The sequence below is a fragment of the Bubalus kerabau genome, chromosome 16 (assembly GCF_029407905.1).
Source record: "Bubalus kerabau isolate K-KA32 ecotype Philippines breed swamp buffalo chromosome 16, PCC_UOA_SB_1v2, whole genome shotgun sequence".
NCBI classification, from domain to species: domain Eukaryota; kingdom Metazoa; phylum Chordata; class Mammalia; order Artiodactyla; family Bovidae; genus Bubalus; species Bubalus kerabau.
Window position 1 is genome coordinate 21,115,362 of NC_073639.1, and position 18,348 is coordinate 21,133,709.

General features: G+C 44.1%; 1 protein-coding gene across 2 annotated transcripts in view; it reads left to right on the plus strand.

Moving 5' to 3' along the window:
• The window catches only part of TBC1D9 (TBC1 domain family member 9), a 132,072-nt gene that overhangs the window by 42,485 nt on the left and 71,239 nt on the right, over positions 1-18,348 (plus strand). For both annotated transcript variants that reach the window (XM_055550730.1, XM_055550731.1), the window contains exon 2: positions 12,806-12,916. In XM_055550730.1, the coding sequence (XP_055406705.1) occupies positions 12,806-12,916 (111 nt within the window). The remainder of the gene's footprint in view (positions 1-12,805; positions 12,917-18,348) is intronic.

An 18,348-nucleotide genomic window follows, 5' to 3' on the forward strand; every position in this document is an offset into this window, starting at 1 on the left:
GAGTTAAGCCCCATATGTATGAATATGTATCAGTTTGTTGTATTCTGTGCTTTATATACTAAAGGGGAAAAAATGAAGTTTTAAAAAAAATGTCTGAAAGGACAGACCCCTGTCCGTTGGAGTGTGTTTTGAGAATGCCGTTCATTCCAGTATTGACCCCTAGCTGGCATATTGCATCCTAGCAACAAGATTACTAACCTGTGGTTGTGAAGGAACAGCTTTAATGTAAACACAGTAATCATCTGTTTACTTGATGCCTTGATCTCTCTTTGAGTAAAGAAAGCCCAAAATAGAAGGCTGGAAGTAATTGAGAAAACAAAAAAAAATTTTTTTCTATCATAAAAATATTGAATGTACATTTGAGAAACTTTTAGAAACTTTTAAACAACACAAAAGGAAGTAAAATTGTTTTATCCACCAATATGTTCATTTTTGTGATCTTTAAAAATGTTATAATTCATAGCATAGATAATATTGTACTTGTAACTTGACAGTTACATATAGAACATATAGGACAAAAATTAGAGCTTTGTGGGGTTTTTTTCACATAGCATACTAAATATGTTTTGCCATCTCATTAAATAATTATTTGAGGATATGACTTTAAATGTCTAAATATTGTATAGGTGTTCTGGAATATATATAGACATTCTAGATCACTGACTATGAATGTAATTTTAAATCCATAACTGTTTCTATTGTTGTTTAGTTGCTAAGTCATGTCCAACTCTTTTGTGACCCCATGGAATGTAGACTGCCAGGCCCCTCTGTCCATGGAAGTCTTGAGGCAAGAATACTGGAGCAGGTTGCCATTTCCTTCTCCAAGGAGTCGTCCCGTCCCAGGGATCAAACCCGTGTCTGCTGCATTGGCAGGCAGATTCTTTACTGCACAGCCACCAGGGATGTGATATTATTTCACTGTGGAGAAGAGGTTAGCTGTATTAGGAGGAAGGTAGGCAGTTGTTTTGGGACAGTGAGTGGCTTCTGCAAAGTCAGCCCACCCAACAGAAGGGGTCCTAGGACCATGACACTCAGGTTTCCTCGAGGTGGTGGGTGCGGCTTGTCTCTTAGAAGCAGTGGGCTTCTCACTAGTAAACTGCTCCAACCAGCACCAAAAGGACTCCTGCATCCTTGCTCTCATGCCTGACCTTGGCTGAACTTGGCTGACCTTGGCTGACCTTGAGTCATCAGTTTCAGGTATTTAGAGCTACTTCTGTAGACAAGATGAGAATCAGTACACCTTCCCATCATATAAATATCATGAATATGCATCTATCTTCCTCTTCCCGTGTTGAGAGCTTATTTGAGGAATTGGATCACCCAGGTGCCTCGGGTGCTTCTGAATAAATCCAGTCCATTGTCCTCATTGGTCTAGATCAGAGTAGACCTGAATCCCTGATTAAAGTCTGAAAACAACAAGCTTGTCTGTGGAGATGACATCACCCCTGCACTGCCAGGGTCAGGACCGCTCCCTGGATGTGTGGTCCATGCTGGTGCACAGGGACCCACTCTTAGAAGAGCCCAAGGCTTAGTTTACTGTTCTACTGTGGCTGTCTAGGAATTCCTAAGAATTTTTGACATAGAGTACCTGCATTTCGTTTTGCACAGGGCCCCACAAATTGTGTTATTGGTCTCAACGATCGTGTGAAGTACAGTATTAAAGAGATATTTTAACAGTTCCTTCTCAGACACCACCTCCGAAGAGAAGGAAAAATCAATTCCACCTGCACTCCCTTTTCTGCAGGAGAAGAAGGTGCATGTGACTTTAAGAGACTGGCCTGCAGGGTGAAGTGGAACAACTCCTGTAAGACTTGGCCTTCCAGGGTGCTTGGGAGTTTTGAGCAGCTCAGAACTAATTGGCTACTTGACAGAGGCTCTGCGGGCGAAATGCTCTTCCGATTTCGGATTTCTGCCCTGTTTGTTCAATTGTAAACCAGCCTGTGTTTTATCTTTTGTGGCAAATATGAACATATATTTTGAGCCCTAACTTTTCTGGGCACAGTGACCCTGCCTGCGATCCAGAATTAGTTTGAAACACTGCAGAAAGGATGCCCCGCCTCTCTGAGCCTCATCATTCAATCCCCTCGAGCCTGCTCCCCTCTTGGTAAGAAATGAGTCAAGGGTCTCTTCAGAGATCACCAAATCAGCTAGTTCAGATTCTTCACACTTGTACTTATTTTTTATTATTTTTTAAAATTGAAGTAGAATTGACATACACAATGTTAGTTTCAGGCTGGTTCTCGTCACTTTTAAACCCAGGCCCCTTAAGATAAATGTAGGACACAAACTTCATGCCTTTCCTTATTCATGTATTGGGGCTTCCCAGGTGGTGCTGGTGGTAAAGAACCCGCCTGCCAATGCAGGAGATGTAAGAGACGTAGGTTCGATCCTTGAGTCGGGAAGATCCCCTGGAGGAAGGACATGGAAACCCACTCTAGTATTCTTGCTTGGAGAATCCCATGGACAGAGCAGGCTGGCCGGCTACAGTCTGTCTGGCTACACAGATTCAGACACGACTGAAGCAACTTAGCACATAGCACATTCTTGCTTTCAAGTGAGAAATGATTTTGTGCAATTTTATTTTAGTTTGCAGTGGCAGAGCGATAATTTTTTTCATTTCCCAAATAAAAAGTTATAGAATTAAATGTACTCTTGATACGTGATTCTAGTAAACATAATCCCTCCAGCCTCCCCTTCAGCAATGCAGTGCTATTTAAAGTGCCTGTTTTGCAACCTTTTTGTTTCAGCTGCCTTGGGCTAAAGAATAGAAATTGAAATTAAGCATTTAGAAAGCTAGAGCCATTTGTCTGTTAAATAATGAAAAAATTGGAGGTTTTTATTTTCTTTGTCTCTTTTTATATTCTGTAGCTATATTTTAGTATTTTGTGGGCTCTGTACTTTACAAAAGTCTCAGTCTGCAACATACTGGAAACCAGAAACAAACTGATTCTTACCAGGAATAAAGTACTGTCCTAACTAACAGAATCAGCAATGTATTTCCTCCATTAGCAGAATTCTCATTAATTCATCTTTCCACAAATGGTCACAAGGTTGTGTGTGTGTGTGTGTGTGTGTGTGGATGGGCTCCCTTCCCTCTAGTAACTTGTCCTGCTGCTGTGCTCAGTCGTGTCTGACTGTTTACGACCGTATGGACTATAGTTTGCCAGGCTCTTGTGTCTATGGAATTTTCCAGGAAGAACACTGAAGTGGGTTGCTATTTCTTCTTGTGGTGGATCTTCCCAACCCAGGGATTCAGCCTGCAGTTCCTGTGTCTCCTGCGTTGGCAGGCAGATTCTTTACCTCCTGAGTCACCTGGGAAGCCCCTGCCTTGCTTATTTCACTGCAGTGGTGATATACACCTGGCTGGACTTGTGTCCTGAAAGGCAGCAGTGTAGGTGAGATGGGAGAATCATAAGTGGCCTGTTTTCTACCAGTAATCATGGCTTGAACCATGTTGAGAAACTGTTTTCTACCTAAATATGCTAGAGGAGTTGGAAAATAAGCAACATTTATGAAAACAGAACATTCCCAGACTGTTCTGAGCTGAAAGTAGAATCCCAGCTTTGGACTGGCCTCTGCCTTTGAGCCAGTGGTACTTACGTCTGAGAAAGGCTGTTAGAGTCTTTGAGGTTATTGACACTGAGAAACACATTGTCTCCATCTCTAGCTGCAGCCATCTCACCCTGCTAAACCTCCAGGACTCTTACCTCCTTCGGCGGAACCAGCCATCGCCTGGATTTCTCTCTCACACCCACTGTGACTGGCCTGCCATAGCCCAGGTGGGCCATCACACTGGGGGCATTACAAGCTGAGGTGCAGGTATAGGTAGGGAGCCAACTCTCACCTGGCAATTCCAGCCTTTCCCTTCGAGGCTGTCTATACATGCCAGTTCCTTCCTCTCTCTTCTGGTCTCCTGGCCTGTATGGTAGTGCAAACAGAGTGTTTACCAACCTAAGTGGCAGATGCAACAGTTGAAATTGACTAAATCTTTGAGTTTTCTTATGTTTTTTTGGTAACAACTGCTAATCTCTGGACTACTTGCCAAAGTAGGAGAATGGAAAGACAATGCTTTCCCTAAATAGTAATAGCTCTAGTCTTGATCCACCTTCATTCCAGATCATTGTCAATATTCATTAAAAAGTGACAGATTACTTCCAGAGATTAGAGAAGTTAATTTCCCATGATGAATTTCAGTTTCAGATCTGAGTTCGGTCTGTATCACCCCCCTCACTCTCTGAGATGGGATTTTCTAGGCTTTTTCTCGAGTCTTGGTCCCCTTTTCTTGTCTGATTTATAGGCAAATTTAATTATTTATAGCCAGTTTACTAGAACTTGTTATATTGGGGCCTGTGGGACAGAGATGAATAAACTCTGGAAATAATTCTTGGTTTCTCCCAGTGTCCATCAGGTTGAAAACTTTGTGGCCCATTTTGTAAATATTCAGCATGATGTGGGGGACATTATTCCAGGCTTTGGGAATTCCAGGATAAATAAGGCTGTGCCTGCCTCAAGGAACTGACAGCCCAGTGGGAAGAAACCACTTTTTTCCCTGGTAGGAAGCAGTGTAACAACTGCCTTAGTAATGTGAAGTGCAAAGTGGTTAGCAGATCACAGACAAGGGAATAGTTAATTGTTAGGAGATTTGGGAGTGTTGAGAGGATGGGGAGAGTGTGTGAAAAGAGTAAAACAAATGCTTTAGGTGATTTGACCTGGTTTTTGAGGGAAATAGACATTTTCCAGAAAGAAAAAAAAGGCATTCCAATCAAGTAAAACAACTTGGGCAAAGCCTCGAAGGCTTTAGAAACAAACAAGCAAACGAGATTTATTCAGAGAAGTGTAAAAATTATGATGTGGCTGGTGTTGATATATGTATCTATCAGCAACTGCTTCTAGATATTGTTTAAAAACGTGTGTGTGTGTGTGCGCGCGCGCAGTCTCTGAGTTGTGACCAGGCTCCTCCATCCATGAGATTCCCCAGGCAAGAATACTGGAGTAGGTAGCCATTTCCTTCTCCAGGGTATCTTCCCGACCCAGGGATGGAACTGGGGTCTCCTGCATTGCAGGCAGATTCTTTACCATCTGAGCCACCAGGGAAGCCCTGTTATCGGTTAAGAGCTTTCTGCCTATTGTCACAGTCCACCTAAGTGCTAAGACATACATGCTAGGTACCAGTGACATAGAGGCAGCAGCAGGAGAAGGACAGATGGGAGCCTGTGACCTGTAGAAACCTTACATGGGAAGGAAAAAGAGGGCCTTGCAAATACTGATCTCAAGGTCTTGCATTTATATAGAACAAATACAGAGATGTAAATCCAAATGTAACAGAAAAGTAAATCCGAGTATATTGCCTCTCTGGCTTTAAAAATATCTGAGTGTATTTGCTGAAGTGAATTGAAATCCAGTGTATATGTGAGTGGAAGACTCTAAATAGTAAACTCTGAATTTCTGACCTAGAAATTTCAGCAAATGTCAGCACAGTAGGAAAGGTAAGTAACTCAGATAGGGAACTGGAGTGACCAACAAACAGGGAAGAAACTTACTAATCATCAGAAAATGCAAATTTCAAGAACAGATACTGTTTCTCACCCTTGAGATGGGTGAAAAATTTTTTTAATTTCATAATACTAAGTGTTGGAGATATTAAGGATAAACAGATATTCTCTTCCTTCCATGGTATAATGTAAATTTCCTGGTGTGAGTGTAAATTGACACAATCACTTTGGAAAGCAGTTTTGTAATAACTAATAAGGTTTCAACACACACGTAGCCTATGACCCAACAATTTCATTTTAAAGAAAGTGCTTACATACTTAAGAATCATGTACAGAGAATGACTGCAGTGCCCATCGTAGCAAAAGAAAAAATATAGAGATAAACCCAAATGTTCTTTATTAGGAAAATGGGTAAGTTACAGTGTATTTAAACAGCAGACTATTATCAGATCAGATCAGATCAGTCGCTCAGTTGTGTCCGACTCTTTGCGACCCCATGAATCACAGCACACCAGGCCTCCCTGTCCATCACCAACTCCTGGAGTTCACCGAGACTCACGTCCATCGAGTCAGTGATGCCATCCAGCCATCTCATCCTCTGTCGTCCCCTTCTCCCCTTGCTCCCAATCCCTCCCAACATCAGAGTCTTTTCCAATGAGTGAACTCTTCACATGAGGTGGCCAAAGTACTGGAGTTTCAGCTTTAGCATCAGTCCTTCCAAAGAAATCCCAGGGCTGATCTCCTTCAGAATGGACTGGTTGCATCTCCTTGCAGTCCAAGGGACTCTCAAGAGTCTTCTCCAACACCACAGTTCAAAAGCATCAATTCTTCGGCGCTCAGCCTTCTTCACAGTCCAATTCTCACATCCATACATGACCACAGGAAAAACCATAGCCTTGACTAGATGGACCTTTGTTGGCAAAGTAATGTCTCTGCTTTTGAATATGCTATCTAGGTTGGTCATAACTTTCCTTCCAAGGAGTAAGCGTCTTTTAATTTCATGGCTGCAGTCACCATCTGCAGTGATTTTGGAGCCCAGAAAAGTAAAGTCTGACACTGTTTCCACTGTTTCCCCATCTATTTCCCATGAAGTGATGGGACTGGATGCCATGATCTTCGTTTTCTGAATGTTGAGCTTTAAGCCAACTTTTTCACTCTCCACTTTCACTTTCATCAAGAGGCTTTTGAGTTCCTCTTCACTTTCTGCCATAAGGGTGGTGTCATCTGCATATCTGAGGTTATTGATATTTCTCCCGGCAATCTTGATTCCAGCTTATGTTTCTTCCAGTCCAGCTTTTCTCATGATGTACTCTGCATATAAGTTAAATAAGCAGGGTGACAATATACAGCCTTGACGAACTCTTTTTCCTATTTGGAACCAGTCTGTTGTTCCATGTCCAGTTCTAACTGCTGCTTCCTGACCTGCATACAGTTTTCTCAAGAGGCAGATCAGGTGGTCTGGTATTCCCCCATCTCTTTCAGAATTTTCCACAGTTTATTGTGATCCACACAGTCAAAGGCTTTGGCATAGTCAATAAAGCAGAAGTAGATGTTTTTCTGGAACTCTCTTGCTTTTTCCATGATCCAGCGGATGTTGGCAATTTGATCTCTGGTTCCTCTGCCTTTTCTAAAACCAGCTTGAACATCAGGAAGTTCACGGTTCACATATTGCTGAAGCCTGGCTTGGAGAATTTTGAGCATTACTTTACTAGCGTGTGAGATGAGTGCAATTGTGCGGTAGTTTGAGCATTCTTTGGCATCGCCTTTCTTTGGGATTGGAATGAAAACTGACCTTTTCCAGGCCTGTGGCCACTGCTGAGTTTTCCAAATTTGCTGTCGTATTGAGTGCAGCACTTTCACAGCATCATCTTTCAGACTATTATACAATATTCAAAATGAATAAATCAGATTTATAAGAATAACCTGGGCAATTTTTACAAACATATCATTGGGTAAAAAAAAGATTGCAGAAAAATATCAACTCTATCATTAATGTAAAATTTTAAATGTACATCAGTGCTAAATTATTGATAGATTCATGTATGTACGTGGGGGCCAATAAAAGTATAAGGACATGGATGGGAAGAGTAAAAATATTGGAGGGGTTCGGGTGCCCCCTCTGCAGTGGGAAGGGAAATACTGGAGGGTGGTGAATGGGGAGGAAAATAGGATTGAAGGGAACACAAAGAGGGGAGCTTTGCTGGGTGTGTGATGTTTTCTTTAAAAAAAAAAAAAAAAAAACAGGGACTTCCCTAAAGGTCAGGTGTTAGGACTTCACCTTCCAATGCAAGGGCTTTGACTCCTGGTTGGGGAGCTGAGATCCCACATGCCTCCAGGCAAAAACAAACAAACCAGCAAAGCATAAAGCAGGCAATATTGTAAAAAATTCAATAAACACTTTAAGAAAGGTCGACATCAAAAAAATCTTAAGCAGATAAGACCGGTTGTTAACATCGGAGTGATGGGATATGTATTTTGTAATTTTCAGGGTTTTTCTGTCGTTTTGAAATATTTCATGAAACAATGGTGCTCAGTACATACCGGGCACTCTTTTGAGTGGATACTGTTCGTATTTTTGACTGTGATGGGTGGGTTGCGGGATCTTAGTTTCCCGACCAGGGATTGAAGCTGGGGCACCCACAGTGAAAGCACTGAGTCCTAACCACTGGACCGCCAGGGAACTCCCTAGCAGGCGCTGTTGTAGCTTCCGCATCAGCAGACAGCCCATTCCCCAGACTTCTCCAGCAGGGTCTTTGTAGGGCTCTATCTTTGACAGGCCAGAAGGCTGAGGGAATGAATAGAGGGAGGCCGAGAGAGCTGTAGGACCTTGTCCACTTTGATATTAAATTATCCTGGGTCATCAGTAGATGGATTGATTGTTGCCACGGGCACATCTGTGGGTGTTGCACCCTCCCCTGACACATCCCATCCTCTAAAGGGTGAGGGGCTGCCCAGGAGTGGAAATGCCTCTTGTCTGCATCGCATAGTGCACACAGCGGGGGAAGGCCTAAAGGTATCAGTTTTGCAGCGTGTTTTCTGAATCTCCTTGAAAACAGCACTTTAATGTTATAACATGCCCCCGAGCTAATGTAATAGGTAGATGCAGAGAAGAGTTATTTTGAGGGCCATAATTTGACTTAGTTATCTCAGGCGATCAAAGATTGTTTAACACCAGAAATAGCTGAGTAGAACAGCTGCTAAAACAGTGCTTTGTGTAGGAAATGATGAAAGGTTCAGTATTTTGACAGCCATTTCAGAGGGATGAGTAATAAGACTTCTAAGAAAATCCTGATTACTGCTTTTGTGGGGGAATACTCTAGACTAGATTTCAGATTTCCCATTATCTAGTGTTCTGTGTGGACAGAGTGCAGAAGGAGTGTTTTCTCTTTTCCAGAGTCTTGACTCCTTGTCTCAGTATAATGTAGGCAGCACGGTAAATATTTATGATTTAGTCTTCTAAAAATACATAACTTGTCCTTTGATCAGACATGTGTTTAGGTCTTACAGTGCTCCAAGCAACGTTCGGGGTCTAGGGGCCCAAAGCGATCCATCAGACCTTGTTGTCATGGAGCTCCCAGCCTGGAAAGAGGAGAAGAAATGGAACAAGGCAAAATGTACACTGATTTTAAATAAATGCAGTACGTATTACAGGAGCAGAACTCAGAGGGAGATCAGGGTTAGAAAGAGGTGGCGTGAGAGAATTAGGAGTTTGTCATTTGGGATGGTGGGAGGTAGGCGTTGATGGACAAGCACACTATCCCAAGTGGAGGGAAAATCCTGGTCCGTGTTACCAAGTGAATGGATATTTTTAAATTTTTTATTTATTTCTTTTTCTTTTTAATACTTTTATTTATTTATTTTTGGCTATGCTAGATCTTCATTGCTTCATGGACTTTTCTCTAGTTGAGGCAAGCAGGGGCCAGTAGATATGGATGTGCCTGTTAAGTGAAAGTGTTGGTCAGTAAGTCGTGTCTGACTCTTGTGATCTCATGGACTGCAGCCTGCCAGGCTCTTCTGTCCATGGGATTCTCCAGGCAAAAATACTGGAGTGGGTTGCCATGCTCTCCTCCAGGGGATCTTCCTGATCCAGAGATCGAACCTGGGTCTGTTGCGTTGCAGGCAGGTTCTTTACCATCTGAGCCACCGGGGAAAGACGATGTGCCTATTAGTGTTCATCTAAATCTTCATGGAATTGGTGGTGCCAGTTGTGAATGCACACACACGGTTGGTGAGCTGGCATCTAATCAGAAACCCTCATTCCACTGGCATCCTCTTGAAGGCCACTGAATTTTCTTTCCCTCTGAGTGATACCAGAGGGCTTTTAATTAGAATAGTGGATGGTATAGATGATTTGTCGTTACGGACATTTGTGGTCAAGACATGTGGATGGGATTGGACCTTTTCAGAGGTCTTCTCTCTTTGGTGTCACAGAGTATAGAAGACTAATGAGACATTAAGGATGAGGGAACTGAGGCTTGGAGGGGCTGGGTCTGGGAGGTGGCCCAGCCAGGACTGAAGAGCTCCAGAACCCGGACTTCCTCTGTGGACTGCTCTGCATGCCCTTGGAAGAATCTTTATCTACCGTGAGGCTCTCTTAGAGGCTCGTTAAACCACAGAGGCTGGGCTTCCCTACTGGCTCAGACGTAAAGAATCCACCTGTAACTCAGGAGAGGCAGGTTTGATCCCTGGGTCAAGAACATCCTGTGGTCAAGAAGGGAATGGCAACTCACTCCAGTATTCTTGCCTGGAGAATCCCATAGACAGAGGAGCCTGGTGGGCTACAGTCCGTGGAGTCAAAGAGTCAGACATGACTGAGTGACTAATACACACACAAACCACAGAGGCTCATCCTTAACTGTGAAGCCTGTGTGCCTTAGAAACAACGGATGTGTCACTTCCAGTATTTTGATTCTAGAAAAGGAAAAGTATTACCAATGCTTGCCTGTTATAAGTGATGGACTTGTATTTCTGGATCACATGTGTTTCTAGTTAACATAGAGAGCAATCCAGTTTAGCTGGCACTCTTTGCTTTTCCTATTAATACACTCTCCCATCTGCAGATAATTGAAGAGTAATTAGAGGTCTGCAGTAAATTCTAGTCACAGTAGAGAACAAAAATGCACACGTGTGGTATTCTATGGAAAATGACTCCTCAGAAAACTCTGCAGACCCTAAAGACTTGATTTTTGATGTATTTCATACAAGCCAGAGCAAACACATGAATTCATTTACCCTTTAGTGAAAGTGTGGGCTTCCCTATGGCTCAGACGGTAAGGAGTCTGCCTGCAATGCGGGAAACCCAAGTTTGATCCCTGGGTTGGGAAGATTCCCCTGGAGAAGAAAATGACAACCCCCTCCAATATTCTTTCCTGGAAAATCCCATGGACAGAGGAGCCTGGCAGGCTACAGTCCACAGGGTCACAAAGCGTCGTACACAACTGAGCGACTTCGCTTTTACTTTCTTAGTGAAAGTATGTTGCTCCTGGTGTATGCAGATCAGCTAGTGATCATGGTGGTTCGCAGTGAACCTAGGTGGACTCCTGGCTGTGGACAAAGACCGAAAGGACAGCTGTGGGGCTTCCCCGTGTAAACCTCCCCAAGGTTTCTTGCTTAATACCTCGAGTTCGGGAAGGCAAGGGCTATTACGGCCACTTTACTAATGAGGGGGTGAAAGCCACCAGAAACTCAATGGCCTGTCCATGTGCCCCAGACCAGGAAGGAGCTCTTCTGAACGCTAGGTCACTTGACCCCAGGCTGGCAGAGCAGAAGGAAGCGATGTCAATAGCATCATGCACATTACGGTATTATTCAGGAGGGACAGAACCAAGCCTTAAGATGTTACTGGAAGACAACACATCAGGAGATACTGGCGGTGATAGTTTCATAAGAACCCGTGGTTCAGATTCAGTAGAACTTCATGAGGGGTCTGCGGGCGGGGGGCAGGCACTGGGCTTGGTGCTTCCTGTATCCTAGTTATTTGCAACTGTGGCAGGACAAGGAAGGCGGGGGCCTTTTACTTTCCCCTCCCTGCATCGACTAGCATCACTTCCACCTCCAAGTCGTTTTTAATCACCATGTGACGAATAGCAAAGAACTCTGCCATTGAGATGGGGGAAATGCTTGTTTCACAGCCCTGTTCACTCCTAAACGCAGCCCTAATATACTGCCTGGCCCTCGCCCCGACTGGATTACACATGTCTTAGGGACTCTTGGAGAAGGCAGTGGCACCCCACTCCAGTACTTTTGCCTGGAAAATCCCATGGACGGAGGAGCCTGGTAGGCTGCAGTCCATGGGGTCGCTAGAGTTGGACACGACTGAGCGACTTTACTTTCACTTTTCACTTTTATGCATTGGAGAAGGAAATGGCAACCCACTCCAGTGTTCTTGCCTGGAGAATCCCAGGGACGGGGGAGCCTGGTGGGCGGCCGTCTATGGGGTCGCACAGAGTCAGACACGACTGAAGCGACTTAGCAGCAGCAGCAGTAGCAGCAGGGACTCTTGCCTTATTCAGCTTCATGCCCACTGGGTGTGCTTTGCATCTGAAAGTGTGAAAGTGTTAGTTGCTCAGTTGTGTCTGACTCTTCGCGACCACATGGACTGTTGCCCACCTTTGTCGATGGAATTCTCCAGGCAAGAATACTGGAGTAGGTTGCCATTCCCTTCTCCAGGGGATCTTCCTGACTCAAGGATCAAGCCCGGGTCTCCTGCATTGCAGACAGATTCTTTACTGTCTGAGCCATCAGGGAAGCCCTGCCTTGCATATAGTAGTCATTTATTGTTTGCTGAGCTGAACTGTACCTTTTCAATACAAAAGAAGGGTGAAAAATATTATTATTATGAAAATAAGACGTGGGGCTGCCTAGCACATGGACTCAGATGTACATGACTGGTTCCTGTGGGTTTGTTAGGTTACTTAAGGATTTGTTTCCAGGATGAAGAAGGGGAGAAAATATTACACACTGTAATGACGGTAAAGCAGAGACCCCAGAATATCAGTGCTTCATACCTTACTTTTTAATTTGAAACAGGTATTTACTATGAATAACACCGTGTGCCAGGGACTGAGGTAGGAGCTTTGTTGGTTTTGTCTTGGAAACCAGCACTGTCTGTCAGCGCATGCAGCGTCTCTTGCAGGTGGGTGGAACAAGTATTGCAGAGCAGCAGCATCACACCCGAGAGGAAAGTTCTGTCCAGATGGGATGTGGTGGGAGAGGGTTTGTTGACAGGTCCACCAGAAGGGGCGTATCCACACAGCTGCCACTGGGAATTTGGAGGAGACCCTTAAACTTTTCTTCCCGCTTTCTGTCCTCAGGCCTCTTGGTGGGCACCCTTGATGTCGTGTTGGACTCCAGTGCCCGCGTCGCTCCTTACCGAATCCTGTACCAGACTCCAGATTCTTTGGTCTATTGGACCATCGCCTGTGGTAAGTGCAATATTTGGAAATACGGGAAGTGTTATGATTGACAACTTTCTTTCAGAAGGGAAGGGACATTTCATTGTGAGATGCAATCTATGGGTCATTTAGGACAAGTTACTATAGCTGTTTCAGCAGATAAACCCTGAATCTCAGCAGTTTAACACAATAACGGTTTCTTTCTCAACCTGCTGAAGTCTTATTGGGATCCAGTGGCCACCTCCATCTGTAGTAACACCCCGTAGAACACAAAGCTTCCAAGATCAACTTCCAAGGAAAAAGCAGGAGGTGGAGGCACACCTGTGTTCCACTTGCTTGGCCAAGAAGTGCCTTCACTCACACCCCGTTGGCTAGATAGTCAACATGGCCCCACAGGGAAGCTGGGAAATGACTAGGAACACATGAAGTCCTGGGTGGACTAAGGAATACTTATCCTTCCTACTGAGTAGGGATTATTTATTTCTCCTGATGGTAATATGTAATAATGTACTGGGCTTAAGGACTTCCCTTGTGGCTCAGCTGGTAAAGAATCCGCCTGCAATGCAGGTGGCCTGGGTTCAATCCCTGGGTTGGGAAGATCCCGTGGAGAAGGGAATGGCAACCCACTCCAGGATTCTGGCCTGGAGAATTCCATGGGGTTGCAAAGAGTCGGACACAACTGAGCGACTTTCACTCACTGGGCTTAAAATAGTGGTCAACAGTCATGCTGTTATTAGGTCTCTCACAAGAACTGCTAGTCCAAAGTGGCTGAGGTTTTTTTTCTTTTTTTTTAGTAATTTGTTTTTTCAAATAACCCTAGGAAGAGCAGGGGCACTGAACAGTTTTGTTTTGTTTTTGTTTTTTTAATTTTTTGCCATGATTTTTTAAAAAATTAATTGATTTTCTTCTTTAGTTTTAGATTTATAGGAAAATTGAATAGATAGTTTGGAGCACTTCCATATAGGCTCCATATATAAGTTTCTCCTGCAGTTAACATCTTACTTTGAAACATTTGTTCCAGTGGGTGAACCAGTGTTGCTACATTATTATTGAATAGAGTCCATACTTTATTTAGATTTCCTTAGTTTTTACCTGATGTCCCTTTTCTGTTCCAGGATCCCAGCCAGGGTACTATTTTCTGTTTAGTTGATATCTCTTTAATCTCCTCTTGGCTGTAGAAGTTACTCAGACTTGCCTTGTTTTTGATGACTCTGCCATTTTTTAAGGATAATGGTCAGGTGTATTATAGAATTGTCCTTCTGTTGGAATTTATCTGATGTTCTTCTCATGATTAGGCTGGGGTGATAGATTTTTGTGAGGAAGATCACAGAGATAAAGTGCTATTTTCATCACTTTATGTCAAGCAAGGGCACCTCCCATCAAGCTGATTTATGACTGATGATGTCCTTGATCACCTGGCTGGAATAGTGTTTTTTTTGGGTTTTCCCACTGTCTTCTTCTCCTTCCCAAACTGTCCTCCTTAAAAGTAAGTCACCATGCACACTTACTGAGTAGGGGGTTTTAATTTGTTCAGTTATTTTTATCACTGTGAATGCATGACTATTTATTCCTTGTGTTATAATCCAGCACAACTATTTTGTTGCTCAAATCGGTCTAGCTTTGACCATTGGGAGCTCTTTCAGTTGACTTTATTCAGGTTTTAAATTGATCTCTGCTTGGTAGGAAGTGCCATGCTGGGATCTGAAGATATAAAGATAATTAGATCCGGCCTCTGCTCTTGAGAATGCAAGGAAATAGTCACAGCCCAGTGTGAGCAAGTACCAAGCGGTGCCATTGGGCAGTGGGGCTGCCAACTAGAGACAGGAACCTTGGCTGGCCTTCTACAAGGGTAGGGGGAGTTCTGTGGGGATGATTTCAGACTGCCGGTAGGCTCTGGTACCCTAGCAAAACACTCTCAAGGATTCAGCACCTGAAATTCTAACATTGTAGTTGTGTTCCTTTAAAGTTATTCCGGTTCAGATGCAAACAGGAGAAACAATGAAGTGACTTAGCATTTAAGCATTCCAGTGAATGAAGGAATGGCATTGCGAGTCCTGGCAGGAAGAAAACCATCCAGGCAGGCCTGAGGGCTGGGGATTAGAGCAAGAGGAAAGGGATAAGGATAAAGGAAGAGAGAAGCTGGACCCTGACAGTGTCATCCCTCGTAAGATAGAGTTGTATTTCACGCCACACAAGGGGCAACACCCAGCTACGGTAGAAGGGGAAGTGCCTGATGGGAGTTGCTTGGGAAAATGTCACCTTTAGCTGGCAAACAGTGTAGAATGGTATTAAAATAGACATTGGAGCCAGCAAGTGAAGAAAGAGAAAGGAAATCAGGCAGAACTGCCAGCACCCCTGGACGGAAGGAGGCTTTGACACTCTCGTCCTCCAGCATTTGCATCACTTATTCCAGACTTTCAAAAACCTGTAGAGCCTGGAGGTTCTCAGAACCCTTAGGATTCCTGGCCTTCCCAGGTCAATGCACGCGTACGGGGCTGTGATGAGCTGGTTCCTTTCTGTGACTTTTTTTTTCCTCCCCTGTTATCTGACATCACTACTCTTCACTCTGTTTCTGAGGTTTTGCCGTTCTATGAAGCAAAGGCTCCAAGGAATGCTCCTATGGGGAAGAGCCCAGAGTTACGAAGACCAGTTATTCCTGAGTTATTTGCCAAGCCAGGGCTAAGGAACACAGGGCAGTAAATGCTGATGTCATAATTTATACCTCAAGGAGATGATACCTGTCACACGTGCATAATCTCATTATAATACACCTGGAGCGGTTGTAGCTTTTGAATATATTGATTACCCAGAATTTCCTTGTAGAAGACTCCACAGAAGTGAGACTCCACAACCTCTATTAAAGTTCATTCACCCACTAATTGTTCCTTCTTATCGATTTCTCTTTAAAACCCAAATGCCTGGCTCCCTTTCAGGAGATTTTAAGAGCCGAAGTTGCTAGCTTAAAAATGTTCCTTTCAGTTTGTAATTTAAAAAAAAAAAAAATTTTTTTTTTTTCTGTAAGCTATAAAGTTGATATTTGGTGGGACTGTCTGGCAAGAGCTTTTTAATATGCTCTTTTTTTTTTTTTTTGGTTGCACCTTGAGGCTTGTGAAGTCTTAGTTTTCTAACCAGGGATCGAACCTGGGCGCTCTGCAAGCTGGGCCCTCCACAGTGTAGTGTGGAGTCCTAACCACTAATTTGCTCTGATTTTATGAATCGTTGCTGTAAGAGAAGGTTCAACAGAAGATTGTCTAACTCACTGCCCTGTAGAATCCATAGGATTGCAAACCTCTGTTTTTATGCCATGTGCCTTGTGAAACTGATTTGTGTAAAGTGAACTAAGGGCACGTCTACAATCAATGTCTTCCACTTTCTGTAGGAGAGTAGCTGTCTTAGTGGTAAATTCTACTCGTGTGACTGTCTTAGGTTTGAGCCACATGGAGCCAGGCAGGACCTAGTTTTAGACCTCGTGTGACTTATCCAGTATAATGCTCACTCAGTCATTGACAGTATGAACAGAAAGAAGAGGGGAGCCAAAAACAGGAGTTATTTGTTGAAACGTTGTTTTCAGATGCTTCTTTTTACTGTGTTCTATCATCTGTATGCAGAGAAGGCAGTGGCACCCCACTCCAGTACTCTTGCCTGGAAAGTCCCATGGATGGAGGAGCCTGGTAGGCTGCAGTCCATGGGGTCGCTAAGAGTCGGACACGACTGAGCAACTTAACTTTAACTTTTCACTTTCATGCATTGGAGAAGGAAATGGCAACCCACTCCAGTGTTCTTGCCTGGAGAATCCCAGGGACGGGGGAGCCTGGTGAGCTGCCGTCTATGGGGTCGCACAGAGTCAGACACGACTGAAGTGACTTAGCAGCAGCATCTGTATGCAGATTGACTTGAAGAAATTGCTTTATTATGTTTCTTTGGCACTGATACCTTTCATTGGGAAGGGGAGCCAAAAACTGCCTAAATAATGACTTTTTCTTTTCACTGCCGCTTCACAAAATGAAGCCACTGTTGTTTTTGGTGGATATTCCATTGTGCCATCGATTCCAGCCTTCTGACTTGCATTTTGTTCTGTGGTTTGTGTAGTCACATCGTTTTTGCTATTTATTTTTCTTTTTAAATTGTTTACTTTAATTATTATTTTTTTTTACTGCAACATGCAGCTTGCTGTATTTTAATTCCCTGACCAGGGATTGAACCCAGGGCCCCAGCAATGAAAGCTCAAGTCCTAACCACTGACCACCGGGGGATTCCCTGCCATTTCCAAGAACATAAAGGAAGTAGTGCCTTAGGAGTTGGTCCAGAGTACTTTGTTGTGCTGGTTATACTCTGACAGTCTGCCTGTTTCCCACCAGTGAGTGAGTATTTTACACTTGTGCTCTCACTGGGGCACTAAACAGCTTCGATGTTCCCCCAGCAGCTGGTGGCTTGGCCTTGGTGCCCCAGAGGCAGGAGAGAGCTCACTCCTTTGCCCTCCTCAAACTTCAAGGGTCTTAAGCAGAAGGCAACCCATTTGGCTGTCCCCAGAAGAAGAACTAAGGGCTTCCCAGGTGGTGCAGTTGCAAAGAATCCGGAAACACAAGAGACCTGGGTTCGATCTTGGGGTCAGGAAGATCCCTTGGAAAAGAAAATGCCAACCCACTCCAGTATTCTTGCCTGGAGAATTCCATGGACAGAGGAGCCTGGTGGGCTACAGTCCATGGGATTACAAAGAGTCAGACATGACTGAGTGTGCACATGCACACGATCAGAACTGGGAGATTCAAACGGTAAGAAACATTATACAGCCTCATAAGAATATTCTGCTGTGGTGTTTAGTTGCTAAGTCGTGTCTGACTCTGCAGCCCCATGGACTATAGCCCACCAGGCTCCTCTGTCCATGGGATTATCCTGGCAAGAATACTGGAGTGGTTGCCATTCCCTTCTCCAGGGGATCTAACCTGAGTCTCCTGTGTCTCCCGCATTGGCAGGTAGATTCTTTACCACTGCGCCTCCTGGGATGCTCTCCAAGAGAATATGGACATATAAAATTGCACATAATTCCAAGTCCCTGGGACACAAGAGTTACAATTGGAGATACAGAGGGAAATGTCGACAGTTCTTTGTGGATACATCTGACCTTCCAACAGGACTAATAAAGGAAATGGGGTGGAGGTTGTGTGCTTGATGGCACCTCACAGATAACACAGCCCTGAATGGTGCCTTGATTCCCCTGCCCATTGATTTAGTTTCCCTTTTCTTTACCATCTTAGAATCTCATCTGGGCCCATGTAGGCATTCATTTTCAGATAGGAAAGAGAGTAGCCACGGATAGATGGCAGCCCACCAAGCTCCCCCGTCTCTGGGATTCTACGGGCAAGAACACTGGAGTGGGTTGCCATTTCCTTCTCCAATGCATGAAAGTGGAAAGTGAAAGTGAAGTTGCTCAGTCGTGTCCGACTCTTCGCAACCCCATTGAC